We start from the raw sequence: 14,788 nt of genomic DNA on the forward strand, positions 1-14,788 counted from the left end.
ACAGCAGGTGAGAGCAATCAAGGACATGGACGTGTCTGATCATCTAAAGCAGGATACAACGTATTTAGTTCACGCTCTGGAGCATCCAGTCTAATTATTTCTGCCACAGTGGAGGTTATAATCCTTTAAATAACAGGTCTTTCCTCAAAACATGCACCTTTAAAGATCCCTTTTGAAGGAACTAAGTTGCACCTAAAGAACTCCCTTCATCCAACACTCAAAATCCTTACTAAAACTTAATTGGGAAAAAAAAAAAAAAAGCCAATTCAATCTGGATCAGAAAAAATGACTGTAAAATACACATCTCAATCTCTGATGAGCAGATACTTATGAATACCATGACAGAGAATCTTCTCTAGCATCTCAAATGTTTTGTAATGTATTATAAATGACTCCAGATTCATAGTAAAGGTGGAAGAGTCAGGACCACTGCTCAAACTCAGAAGACAGGCTTGAAGACATTAATCAGGCCCTGAAGTACATGAAATTTCACTTCTTTACCCTCTTCCTTCCCTCCTCGTCATTTTATTCCCTTTGGGTCTTTCAGAACAGAAGTTTATTTCCTATCACCCATCCCAAACACTGTGTTCAACAGTTTGGTGAATATTACTATAGATTTTGAACTGCATGGCTTTTTTAATAGTGAACAATTATACATAATCTAAACTCCCAATATCAGGAAAACAAAGGCATTATGACACATTAAGAATTTGTTTTGCTTATGGTATAAAGTTAAACTAAAAAAGTAGGCATAAAAAAGACAAAATACTACATGTTATCACTTATATGCAGAATCTAAAAAATAAATAAATGAATACAAGAAAACATGTAGACTCACAGATACAGAGAACAAACTAGTGTTACCAGTGCGGAAAGTGCAGCAAGGAAGACAAGAAGACAGGGATGAGGGACTCGGAGAGACAGACTACTATGTATGAAATAAATACAGCACGGGCAACAGAGCCAATATTTTAGAAATAACTAAGCAGAGTATAATCTGTAAAACCTTTGAATTCCTATGCTATACACCTGAAACTAATAGAATATTGCAACTCAACTATATCTCAATTTAAAAAAACAAAACTCCACTGAGAGCTAAACTAAAAAAACAAAGAGACATGAAAAGCTATATATATATATACACACACATTCATAAATGAGCTTGAAGGAAATATATTAAAATACTGACGGTAGGGTACACATGGCTTGTTTTCCTCATTTCTCTATTTTTGCATGTTTCCATATTGGGCTCATATTTTATACATATTCATTTTTTTAAACTGGAACCAAAATGCTTCTCAGAGTATCATTTATAACAAAACAAAAAATTGGAAAAACAATCTAAACATCTAACAAGAAGGAGACAGTCACAGTAAACGAGTCACAGCCAAGTGGTAGAAGAGGCTTTTTTGAATCTATGCATATGGGTGCCTGCAATTTATCTGCAATGTAAATTTTATATTACAATTATTTCCATATCAAGAGAAGAAATAGCCTACAAAATTAAAATACTTGAATAAACATGGTGTGATTTACAACTTAAAAAAATTTTCCATATAGAAAGAAGTAAATTTTTGGTATTTTCCACTCCCCAAAAAAGCATACCATAATTTAAAATTTTATTTTTTCAAAAAATGAAATACAAAATTTCCTATCCATTCAATTATCCTGATAACTTCAGTTATCAGAAGTAAAAGTAACTTATTTGGGCCTTTGATATTATTTGTTAATAATAATGTATTATCTTATAAACAATAATATTCATCAATTGCAATAGTATCTCCTAGGATTTATCCACAAACCAGTTCCACAAAATGCTCCATGAAAAATGGATTCCACAGTCAAAAATATTTGGGAAAGGTTATAAATTATTCAATATGATCCCCTCTTAAGAGACACATGGTAGTTTCAGGGAGGTGGAAGGAAATGCTTAAATGAGCATTTCTCAGATCTGCTGAAACATGCCAGTGAACTGTGTACCACTTTGGGACATTTCTTATTTTTATTATTTAACTACTAAACTTCTAAAACTCCATCTGCTTCCAGAACAGGAGTGAGAGGACTGTTACCATGAGGACATGTTAATTCCTTGAAAGCTCTCCCACGTCTCTCCTTTTAGATTATAAACAGCGTGAGGACACGCACTGACATACTTCTCTGCCTTCCAGAAGCACCTACAGCACTGCTCCTCTGCTGCCTCCACGGCAGATACAACTGAAGCCAGAATGGAGTTTAAAAGAAAAGCTTACCATCCATCACTGTCAGCAGCATTGACATTTACACCAAACTGTACCAGGAATTTCACAATTTCAGTGTGACCTGCACACACAGCGTTGTGAAGAGCTGTAATACCTTCATCATTAGGCAGGCTTGGGTCGTCAACCTATAACGTCAATAAAAAGGGCGACTGTTACTCAAATTTCTCGTTGCCCGAATGATCAAATATTAGCTGGCTCTTTAGGATTAAGAGAACTGAAAGAGACTCTTGTAGTAATTTTTTTTTTTTTCAAGAAAATAATAATTAAAACCTACAGAAGCCAAAAAACTGTACCAAGAACAGTTCTAGAAGATAGACATTAAGTAGGCACTCACTATAAAAAGGTTTTTTAAAAACTGAAAAAGTCCCAGCAACTATAACCTTACAGTCATTTTTGTTTATTTATCCTCCAACTTCCCACCACAAATTAGTGTCTAAGCAGAAGTCACATTTGCCATAAAGAGAAAGAAAGGTCAAACTAAAAATATTTTAAATAGCAGGCTTCTGAAAAGTAGGGACCACAATTGAACCACTGCAGAGTACAAATCCATACATGAACAATTTTTAAAGGCGGGTCATGATCTCCCTGGGAGAGCAAAGTACCCCAGACAAAACTGAACGTCCACATTATTGAAACTGTTACAGCCACAGTCTTAAAACAGAGAAGCTGGTTGTGGAGCATGCTCAAAAGTTCCTCTCAACAAACCCAACTCCCAAAAGAGAAAACAATGTAAATTACAGTAGCTTTCTGATCAGAGCTTTAAAACAAAATACAAGGTCATATTTATGAAATTAACTAATCCAGTCATACCTCATAAATAATTCTCTGTACAAGGTCAAATTCTCCCTCCAACGAGGAATCTAGAAGCAAAGCAAGAGGGTTGAATTTCACCCTCATTCCATGCGCAATCCGCTCGGAACCAGTTTTACGCAAGTTTGTCCTTTTGCCCTGCAGAAGAAACACAGGGAAGATTTAGGAGACCAAAAAACAACAAAAAGGAGAGGAGTAACATCTCAGCTGAGTTAGTAAAAAGAACTTTAAAATATATATATTTAGTAGATTTTATTAAAGTGTAACATTATGCTAGAAAGTATATAAATCATAATACATAGCTTAATATTTATATATGCACATAACAGAGTGGAAAGAACTTAACTCTTTAAAACTTAGTGTCACATTTGGGTAACACTGGGCTAAGAGTAAAATCTGTAAAGCAGACTGGATATTTGTCGAGGATCAAAATTAGCCAAGACTGGTCTTTAAATTACCTAATATAGTAGAACAAACCCCACATGATTAATCTGTGCAAGAGCACAAACTCTAAATTGTGATAGCTGACATTTATTGAATGATTATTCTTTTATTCTTCACGAAAACTCTATTATCCCATTTTACAGGTAAGGAAATTGAGGCACACAGCCTGTAAACATCAGTCAGAGACAGAATCAAATCCAAGTAATCAGGCTTCTGCAAAATCCTTCCTTTTAGCCATTTCACAACATAAAGCCTCTTGTAGGGTTGGAGGAAAAGTATAAGGAAAAATATAAAGATCAGTCTGACTTAGATAAACCAGGGAAGAATCCTACCAGTCTTAAAATGCAATCACTATTTTACATTTGAAAATTTAACTGTATTCCAAGATATACGAATAAATTATCATGTCTTCTCTACATTTTAATACATCAGGCTTAAAAAAACTAGGCAACCAGATCTAACACTCTCTCTAAGATAGGTTTCTTAAACACAACCAACAGAGTAGAAACATTTCCTACGGTATGATATACCACACTTCTTTCTTTTATTTCAGATGTGGAAACTACTGAGTTTTGAAAAACATTAAGTGGCAATCAATATATTTAACAAATGTACAGTGGTTAAAATGCTGTCTCTTGAAAAAAAAAGAAGTGTAAATATTACATGGCAGCGATAATACAACTCATAAATAGTATAGCCATATCCACTTTCAAACAAAAGTACAAAACAGAGGCTTCTACTTAAATATGCGCTAAGAAGGAAAAACTTTATAAATCCCTTTCCTAGGAAGAGAATAACAGGATCTCTTAGGAACACTAAGAGAATCATGCCTCAGAACTTAGAAGCACGGATTTGTTTAAAAAAAAAAGAAAAAACAAGTATTAAGTTCTATTTTAAAACATTTCCCCTTACAATTCAATGTTCACTGTCTCAAACTTTTAAACAAATGTTGACTGTAAACTAGTAGCTAAAGCAACCTGCATGAACTTCCAGATGTTCAAGCTGGTTTTAGAAAAGGCAGAGGAACCAGAGATCAAATTGCCAACACCGCTGGATCATCGAAAAAGCAAGAGAGTTCCAGAAAAACATCTATTTCTGCTTTATTGACTATGCCAAAGCCTTTGACTGTCTGGATCACAATAAACTGTGGAAAATTCTGAAAGAGATGGCAACACCAGACCACCTGACCTGCCTCTTGAGAAACCTATATGCAGGTCAGGAAGCAACAGTTAGTACTGGACATGGAACAACAGACTGGTTCCATATAGGAAAAGGAGGACGTCAAGGCTGCCACCCTGCTTATTTAACTTATATGCAGAGTACATCATGAGAAACGCTGGGCTGAAAGAAGCACAAGGTGGAATCAAGATTGCCAGGAGAAATATCAATAACCTCAGATATGCAGATGACACCACCCTTATGGCAGAAAGTGAAGAGGAACTAAAAAGCCTCTTGATGAAAGTGAAAGAGGAGAGTGAAAAAGTTGGCTTAAAGCTCAACATTCAGAAAACGAAGATCATGGCATCCGGTCCCATCACTTCATGGGAAATAGATGGGGAAACAGTGGAAACAGTGTCAGACTTTATTTTGGGGGGCTCCAAAATCACTGCAGATGGTGACTGCAGCCATGAAGTTAAAAGACGCTTACTTCTTGGAAGAAAAGTTATGACCAACCTAGATAGCATATTCAAAAGCAGAGACATTACTTTGCCGATTAAGGTCCGTCTAGTCAAGGCTATGGTTTTCCAGTGGTCATGTATGGATGTGAGAGTTGGACGTGAAGAAAGCTGAGTGCTGAAGAATTGATGCTTTTGAACTGTGGTGTTGGAGAAGACTCTTGAGAGTCCCTTGGACTGCGAGGAGATCCAACCAGTCCATTCTGAAGGAGATCAGCCATGGGATTTCTTTGGAAGGAATGATGCTGAAGCTGAAACTCCAGTACTTTGGTCACCTCATTGAAGAGTTGACTCATTGGAAAAGACCCTGATGCTGGGAGGGATTGAGGGCAGGAGGAGAAGGGGACGACAGAGGATGAGATGGCTGGATGGCATCACTGACTCATGAGTCTGAGTGAACTCCGGGAGATGGTGATGGACAGGGAGGCCTGGTGTGCTGCGATTCATGGGGTCGCAAAGAGACACGACTGAGCAACTGAACTGAAAGCAACGTTGGATAATCATTATTTTTGAATACTACCACATCTAAAGATGTAATAAGGGATCAAATGCATAAAACACTTAAAAAAAATCTTTAGCAATATTTATTTATTTTAATTTTTTTGTCCACGTGGCATGTGGGATCCTAGTTCCCCAACAAGGGATCAAAAACCCATGCCTCCCGTATGGAAGCGAGGAGTCTTAACCACTGGATCGCCAGGATGGTACCTAGATCAGTTTTTTAGAAATCCTTATAATATACTATGTTGCCTTTGCCCAGGTTTTAAAAATTCATAGCTTGCATTCCTACTGAAATAAAATTGACTTCAAATTAAACTCTGAAAAAACTGACTTTAAAGACATTCTCACTACTTCAAAGAGGCATAATAAACTCCCAAAGAAAAGCTTAATATTTGGAAGGAGTCCGGGAGACATGTCCAAGTCAAGATACACAAAGCTTTAGAATAGCTTCATGTCATCTAAAATGTATGGAATGCGCAAAAGCAGATCTAAGAGGGAGCTTTCTTTACACACTTACCCCAGGAAACAAGGAAAACCTCAAATAAACAACCTAATCTTATATCTAATGCAACTAGAGAAAGAAGAACAAAGAAAACCCTATGTCAGCAGAAGGAATCACAAAGATTAGAACAGAAATAAAGAAATAGAGATAAAGAAAACAACAGAAAAGATGAATGGAACCAAAAGCTGGTTCTTCAAAAAGGTAAAATTGATAAACCTTTAGCCAGACTCATCAAGAAAAAAGGGAGAGGGCACAAATCAATAAAACTAGAAACGAAAGACGGAAGTTACCACTGACACCACAGGAATACCAACGACCTTGAGAGACTACTACAAACAATTCATGCCAATAATATGGACAACCTGGAAGAAATGGACAAATTCTTAGAAAGGTACAATCTCCCAAGGCTGAACCAGGACGAAATAGAAAATATGAACAGACCAACTACAATTGCTGAAACAGAATAAATGTCAGAGCACAAGGAAACCTGAGGGATCACTATGATACCGGGAGATTTCAAACCAGGCTGAAGGTGAGGATGAGGCTAAAGATTGTATACCCCACTCTCTCCTACGCCCCAATTCAAGCAGAACCCAATTCTTCCAGAACCATTACAATTTTATTGATGTCGGAAGTTGGAGGTTCCATCTAAACATGACACTGAAAACCTGGAAATAAATTTCAACACTAGAAAAAGTCAAGTTTGAAAGAGTGATGTCACCAACAAGAAGTTAAATCATCTGCCTTATTTCACAGTGCTAAACTAATGATCAAAAATTCCAGACGCAGTCTTTTCATTCCCAGTGTTGCTTACCTAACATGCATGCAACACCAGCTACAGAAAAACAGCAGACGTGGTATTTATAGGTATAAGAACAAAACTTCTGTTTCCTTCATAAAGAAAGGGGTTCTTCCTAAAAAGTGAAAATGTTCATGATACTGAATATACTGCAGTTTGATAACATTTGTAAGATCCACTCTGTGCCAAGAGAATTGCAAAGTGGAAGACATTTGTTACAATCAGCAGTTTAAACACAGATCTTCATTTGTGAATGGCTGTAAGTACTCGCTGGTGTTTTGCTGAGTTGTGACCATCAGCCACCCAGAAGGCTGTGACAAGATAAAAGCTTTCTGCAATGAAAGGTTTTACTTACAGGAGGCAGAGAAACCTGCCCGGTGATCTCAGGCGGACACAAGCTCACAGAGTCTTCTCCCGGGCCTTCTGGTTCCCCAGATGGGTATGGTGGGGGTGGGTAGGGGGGGTACTCCTCCAGGTACACTTCCAGCAGAGGGGGAGCCTCTGGGTTTGGTTCTTCCACACTGTTCTGGAAATTTGGGCTGCTGTCTGGGACTCCTTCAGGCACATACTCGAGGCCTGCAGAAGGAGCTGGTGCGTCACTGCTCTCTGTATTGGCACTCCCGGCCTCCTCCGGGGATGCTGGCTCAGAAACCAGAGGGACCACCTCCTTCTCTGGCTCCACAGGCAAATATGGGTTCTGGATCTCCAGCGGGCTTTCTGGGCTGGCAGTCCCAGAAGCAGACTTGGATGGGTAAGCTGGGACAGAAATGGTCTCCATGGCGGCGATGGTGGTCCTCTGATACAGAAGTTTCTGAATATTCGGCCCATTAGGACCCTCGGGTTCTGTGATAGAGCTGCGTTTCTTTAGCGGCCGTGGGGCGTTCGACAGTTTCTTTCGTAGGGCTTCCAGGTCAGCATCACTCTGGTTTCGGTAAGGATTAGATAGGAAAGGCAGTAATTTGGTCGGGCTGAGCGGCCGAGGAATCCTTTCATTTTCGTGGGTCTCCTGAACTGAAGAAACAGGCTCTGTTTCGGGTTCTGGGCTGCCAGATTTGCCCTGGTTATTGGAATAAACGTTCTCTGGGAGCTGCTGTTGGTTCTGAGCAGCAGCAATCACAGGCTTCCCATACACTAATTGGAATTGGGGGGGGAAAAAAAGCCTTGATTAATATTAAACAAAACTAGCAAATAACAGACAGAAGTAACAATAATTAAAGCCTCTTTTAATTTCACAGTTATTACATAAATACCCTTCAATACAACTAATTTTTAAAAATAACAAACAGAGCAAGGTTTCCACCATTGCATAATACATTTAGGTTAAATCAAAACCCTCACTGATTGTAAACAGGCCCCATTATTTCATGTATCAATAAGAAAACGCTGCCGAGTACAACTGTAAGAAATCACTTACATAGCATCCACATTTAAATTGCTGAAATGTAAAATACATAAATAAATAAAATGTCAAACTGTGAAAAAGATTTAGAATTAATGGAAACTGGGGATCCTTTCATGTGTCCAAATTAAAACTAAACATGCGCGATCCCATCTTTTACAGTTTTCAAAAGTAAATCAATGGGAGAAATCATCTGGCTCATAAAATAATTAATAACCACCTATATTTACCAAAATTAGTCCCCTTAGACATTCTATCACCATTATCCAATTCCCAAATTATTACATGAGCAGTTCACACCAAAGACTCATGAGAAGAGAAAGATGAAGTATGCATACAAATTCTCTGCTGTGTAATTACTTCCACAACATTTGGGCCCACAATTACATGCTTATTTCATAACTAGAAAGCCTTTTGATTCATTTAAAACATACTGAATTTTATTCTAGTCCCATAAAGTAATGACTCTTAGAAAGGACCCAACAAATGACCAGACCATGCACCTTTAACACAAAGTAACCTTTTGATGTTTTATATTTAAGTAGTAGCTGTGTCCTCATTAGAACAACTTAAAATATAGTAGAGAGCATTAAAAAAAAAAGCCATTCACAGAGGCAGCTGTCGAATCCTCTATGCCCCAAGAACATCTGGTCAGACCTCGAGCGAAGACACAGCCTTCTGCATGGTAATTACCCACAGGCACTCTTCCCCCCTCACCAAGGGGCTTGTCCGTGAACGGGAAACAAACACACATGGGAAATTCAACACAGGAGGTGATGTCATCCCTGGATTCATTTATTTCATTTTACTCATATTTTATCTACCTATCATTTTCAGCTACCACAACAGCTGGCATTTAGCACAAACTCCTTTAAACTCCCCATGTAGAACAGGAAAAAAGTGAAAGTGAAGTCAGTCGCTCAGTTGTGTCTGACTCTTTGCGAACCCATGGACTGTAGCCCACCAGGCTCCCCTGTCCATGGGGATTCTCCAGGCCAGAAAACTGGAGTGGATAGCCATTCCCTTCTCCAGGGGATCTTCCCAACCCAGGGATCAAACCCGGGTCTCCTGCTTTGCAGGCAGATTCTGTACCGTCTGAGCCACCAGGGAAGCCCAATGCAGAACAGAAGCCATACTGAAACAAAACTCTCAGGACAAAAGCATCAGTCAAAGCAGGTACCAGTCACCGTACTGTTTACAGAGAGAGGGCAGCTCCAGCAAAGGACAGAAACACATCCACGAAGGTGAAGATGAGACCCAGAATCTTACCGCTTGGAAAGTGGGGTGCTCGGGGATGGGGCTTGGTCAGCGCGCTCTGCACGGCCTGTTGGAAGTTTTTCCCAGGAGCCTGGTGCTGTGTGTACATGGAGTATATGGAGCTGGCGGCCACTGTCTGGGGTTTTCTGAAGGGTGGAAGGAGGGCATCCTTGGAAGGCTGAGGCGTGAAGGGTCGGACAGCGGCAGCAGGGGGACTCTCTTGTTTAGAACCTGGAGGAAGGGTCTGGTCTGCTGGGCCCACTGAAGGCCCGCCAGGGGCCAGCAGGCCCCTCTGCTGCTGCACAGTGGGTTTGGGTTTACCTCCCATGGAAGCAACAGCTGCTGACAACTGCGGAGCAGGTCCATCTGGCTTCATGTCGGATGGTGACTGGTTAGTTTGTCCGAAATAAGGCAAATTTATCTGTTTTGGTTTTGATGGGACAGGAGGTGGTACCTTAGCCACATTTTTATTTGCAGCCTGTAAATACACACACACATATCCAGTTAAAATACTGTGTAACTGGGTACATGGAATGTTCTAGATAACCTAAGTTTTACAAGTGTCAATATAGACTGAAAAGATTAGCTCTACATTGAAAGGTCATTACAAAGTTTTAAATCTCTGACTTTAACCACATGTAAAAGGACCTTCAGTAATGCAATACAATTCCTATACCCGGTACGACTTCCTCCAAGTCACCCCTTCCTATTGGGGCAACTGTTTAAGTGTCCACTTGAAAACCTTTTAATTGCCATTTTACATATTCACAGATGGCACCAATAACTGAAAACCATTCCTGTTCAGTGGAACTTCATGCAATCTGGGCCATGTTGTAAAAAGAAAAAAAAAAAAAAAACTCCTAACTGGATCACACAGCCACAGCCTGCTTGTCAAAGGTTGGGATTCTAACAGTTATGGAAGATTTACCATCAAATTGCTTGATATTGCTTTAACCCCAAATTTTGAAGAGACAACGTAACTAAGCAGTGTGAACACAATGTTCTTTAATGCACTTGTATTTTTTAGAGAGTCGCACCAAATAAGACCCACAAGCCAGTCAGTCATGCCCCTCCTGTATGATGGGAGACCACAAATGCACTCAAGTAACAGAACTGAAAATAACAGAATGCACTTTTATTTTCTAATCTTCCAGACTTTGTTTCTTTATTCTCCTTCACATTAATACTTTCTCTTTTGAAAAACGCACAAAGAATTACTATTAAATGTTAAAATTGGGACGTCCTCACATACCTGAGCATCCCGCAGGATATCTTCACTGCTCTGGTTCTTCCTCAGGGTTCCGAAGGCAGGTGGGGCGGCAGACTGGTCCACGGTGTCAAACATTGAAAAGGGACGCACTTTCTTCTCCTTCTCCCGCAACGGAACCTCTCCATCATCCACTGAAGAAGACAGAAAAAAAAAAAAAAAAAAATCACTCTAATTATCAAACTGCTTGTGATAAAAATTTCTTATTCACGTTACTCCCTCCACAATCTCTTTGAAATCCTATAGTCACTAAATGCTCTACTTTTAAATTAAGTCAATTAAGGAATAACCCCACACTACAATGCTAGTACCTTAATTCCCTGGCTAAAGGCAGCTGTTCTAGAAATAAACATGGTCCCTGGTTTTAACACACTAGAAAGTAGCAATCTAAAAAAGAATACTTAGAGCCCTCAGACATCCAAAAGAGAATACTCAGGAACAGCACAAGTAAACCTCACCTTGGTCTGGAACATTCCCAGAGCTTTTAGACACAGAGGCAGAGGCTTGGCTAGAGAAAAGATCTGCATTCGGAGGAGTCCAATCAGGGCCAAGCAGATGGATTTTAGAGCCTAGAACATGGAAAAGTAGCTGCAATAACCCGGCATGCTAAGGAGATTCTTAATCGTTCCCTCTGCTGCTAAGACGTTTAATCCCGTGAAAGTGAAAGTTGCTCAGTTGTGTCTGACCCTTTGCGACCCCATGGACTATACATATACAGTCCATGGAATTCTCCAGGCCAGAATACTAGAATGGATAGCCTTTCCCTTCTCCAGGGGATCTTCCCAAACGCAGGGCTCCCGCATTTTAGGCAGATTCTTTACCAGCTGAGCCACAAGGAAAGCCCTTAATCTCTGAAAATCGGTTTAAATCTCAGACTCACAACAAGCCCAGTAAACTTACTTAGAAACATCAGATTTTATACTTGTATTAACAATGTAAGAGTGTTCTCGTTTACTTAAAATAATCACGATCAACACAAACTCTGCCTGAAGCAGCAAGGACATGACTTCTCACAGGGTAAGGAAACATCACCATCACACCCAGAAAACGACTTCCAATTTAGCAAACCAAGGGCTCGCTGGTGTGTCTTATGTAACCGCCACAAGTGATGTATGCACAACAAAAGCAAAAACGCAGGCTTTCAGCCCGTGACTCTGACCACAGTCTTGGATTAATCAAAATATTCAACTGATTTCTACACTGGCATTTAAGTTTCAAAGCCACAGCTTTTCCTTTACAGAAGTAACTCTTTCTACAAGAAAACCCAGACTACGTAGCATTACTGCGTCACAGTGGTAATTCCAGCAAAACAATAAATAATTTTAAAGTTAGCTATTATTTACACATGAGAGTGGCTAGGGAAAAGACACAATTCTAGTTTTCTCTCCTGAATGATAAGCTCATTAAAGGATATTTTCACCCAGCTTTTCCTACAACTCTCCTTTCATTTTCTCCTCTTATTAATATAACACTCTGGCGTGTACCTCCACCCTCCAAAATATCTGAGGACTACACACAGAAAGCAAAGGTCACTAACACAAGGAGCCTCTATTACCTTCACTTTTTAAAAAAAAATTATTATTTTTTTATAATTGAAGGATAATTGCTTTACAGAATTTTGTCTTCTGTCAAACTTCAACATGAATCAGCCGTAGGTATACAGTATCCTCTCCCTTTTGAACCTCCCTCCTTTTACCTTCACTTTTATCTCCTAGTGTTTCCTTTTATTCTAAACATATCCTTAGGCAAATTCTCACGCAGAAGCACATATGAATAGTAAACACCAACCATCAACAGAGTGGAACCACCACCTCGGTCTCTGAAGATGACACCACTAACACATATCTGGCCTTTTTACACAACAGGGAAGGTTCTCAAGCTGTTAACATCAGATCAAAATTTCTTTATTAATGAGAAGAAATTCAAGCCAATTTTTAGGTTTTCAAAAACCTGACCTATTTTATTTCATTTCCTGAGCAGAACTGTATTATTGAGCATTAAGAAAATTATCATTTCTTAACCCCAAAGAACACAAGCAGGTTTTTAGAATTTCAACATGAACAAGGAATAAATAGGAAGACACCTTTAAAACTCAAAACTTGGGGGGTCGGGGGGTGGAGGGGAAGGGAATCTAAAACCCGAGGGAAAATCACAGTGAGGAGGGGAACAGCTAGGCCATGGAAGGACTAGGGAGTGCCTGATTTTACCTTTCGCTTGCGAGGAGGCCCCAGATCTCATGTTGGGCAGCGTCTGGACTTTCATGGGCCCCTCGGAAGCCTGCGTGGCCCCAGGCCCATCGGGCAGGGCTGGCTTCACCAGAAGTTCAGGCCGCGACGGGATCCGGGGCATAGTCGACGACTGGATGTAGGGACCGACTGCCGCCACGCGACTCTGCCCCGACGCCCCTGGCTGGGGCACGTGTCCATCAGACGAGACCTTATTCAGAGAAAGCACAAGGCCTTTAGTACTGCAAGTCAGACCAGATCCAACTCAGAAAAGCCTGTGACACCGTGATCATTTTAACTGCTAAAACCCAGCACTTTCAGGATCTAGCCATTGAGTGTACCAGAAACATCCCCCGACAAAAACAGCCCCAGGTGAAGTCTCACCCACACTTCATTATAAGAATTAGAAAGAAGAGCAGAGCTACGGAGGGGATTATATTAGAAGTACAAGAGTGGACTCTCTTTCAAGGAGCCACAAGGTCCTGTCTCTTTTCCGAGGATGTGCCCAGCAGTGTTTCTGAAATATGCAAGCACTGACCTCACTGGGATGGTCACTGTCCCCTCCTCCTGGCCCTGGCCAACCGCGCACTTACTGGAAGGTTCTCTTTCTGCTGCAGGGCCGCCTTCTTCTTCCACAGCCGGTCCCTGAGCTCATTAACACGCTTGTCCATCACCGCCACTTCTGAATTGCGCTTATTCAAACACTCCCTCTGTTGTTGCAGCTTGGCATTCTGCTCCTGGTTCAGTTTGTTTCTTAACTGAATAAAATTAGGGGAGAAAAAGGTAGCCAAGGAGTAGGCAGAAAAATTTCTCAAACAGATAATCACAGGGTTCACTATTATATCATCTCTAAAAATGTAAGGTCCCTCCACACTTCTCATCTCATGGTTTAAAATGAAGTGGCCACAGACCGCTGGCTGTGGTCACAATGAACGCCTCAAGTTTCCCGTCTGAGGTGTCATGAAGTTCATTCTGGATTCTGTGGAGGTTAGGTCTTCCTCCCCATCCCCACCCCTTTAAGGAAAAGAGGTGGAAACCCAGGACTTCCTGCCCTGTATGTGGACGATGCTGTGGTGCTGGAGATGAGGTGCCACTGAAATGTCACAAGAGGCCACTGTTTACCTGAAGCTCCTTGTAGAGCCGGTCGAGCTCAGCCACCGCGGACTGGTTGTCATGGTGACCGTCAATCCTGCCGTTCTTCAGCATCTCCAGCTGTCTTGTAAGTTCCTCTACTTTTGACACAGCCAGAACAAGCTCCCTCTGCTTTTGCTGGAACAAACTATTCATCTGTTCAATTTCCTCCACTAAAGTAAGACCAAGAAAAGCAACAATTGTTGAAAAGAAAAATGAGAAGGGATCGCTTCCCGGGCAACCTAAGATGTACCATAAACTTTCTCATAAAAAGCAAAGAAAATTTTCAGAAATATCCTAGAACCAACCAATTCCTTTATAAGCAACTGAAATCAACAAAGACATCTATAAACCAAATCACTAAAGTTTTAATTAAAATGGTATTATAATCAATGGAGCTATTAATATGAATAAAAATCCTTGCCTTCCTTGAAACTTCAGTCAAAAAACTATTTAGAGAGAGAAAAAAAACTACTACTCTATTTTCCAAAAAGGAACCTTGTCTATAACATTCAATAG

The 14,788-nt window shown here is 40.2% G+C and overlaps 1 protein-coding gene across 9 annotated transcripts in view; it reads right to left on the reverse strand.

Moving 5' to 3' along the window:
* The window catches only part of TP53BP2 (tumor protein p53 binding protein 2), a 66,701-nt gene that overhangs the window by 7,571 nt on the left and 44,342 nt on the right, over nt 1-14,788 (reverse strand). For 6 of the 9 annotated variants that reach the window (XM_060396345.1, XM_004013619.5, XM_060396343.1 and 3 more), the window contains exons 7-15: nt 14,261-14,442; nt 13,732-13,896; nt 13,121-13,349; nt 11,372-11,482; nt 10,899-11,047; nt 9,659-10,124; nt 7,346-8,121; nt 3,069-3,206; nt 2,250-2,383 (exon numbers count right to left, since the gene is read on the reverse strand). In XM_060396345.1, coding sequence (XP_060252328.1) covers nt 2,250-2,383; nt 3,069-3,206; nt 7,346-8,121; nt 9,659-10,124; nt 10,899-11,047; nt 11,372-11,482; nt 13,121-13,349; nt 13,732-13,896; nt 14,261-14,442 — 2,350 coding nt within the window. The remainder of the gene's footprint in view (nt 1-2,249; nt 2,384-3,068; nt 3,207-7,345; nt 8,122-9,658; nt 10,125-10,898; nt 11,048-11,371; nt 11,483-13,120; nt 13,350-13,731; nt 13,897-14,260; nt 14,443-14,788) is intronic. The other 3 variants (XM_012187119.4, XM_060396348.1, XM_060396349.1) reach the window with 1 other exon arrangement.

Source organism: Ovis aries, chromosome 12, assembly GCF_016772045.2.
Source record: "Ovis aries strain OAR_USU_Benz2616 breed Rambouillet chromosome 12, ARS-UI_Ramb_v3.0, whole genome shotgun sequence".
In the NCBI taxonomy this organism is placed as follows: Eukaryota; Metazoa; Chordata; class Mammalia; order Artiodactyla; family Bovidae; genus Ovis; species Ovis aries.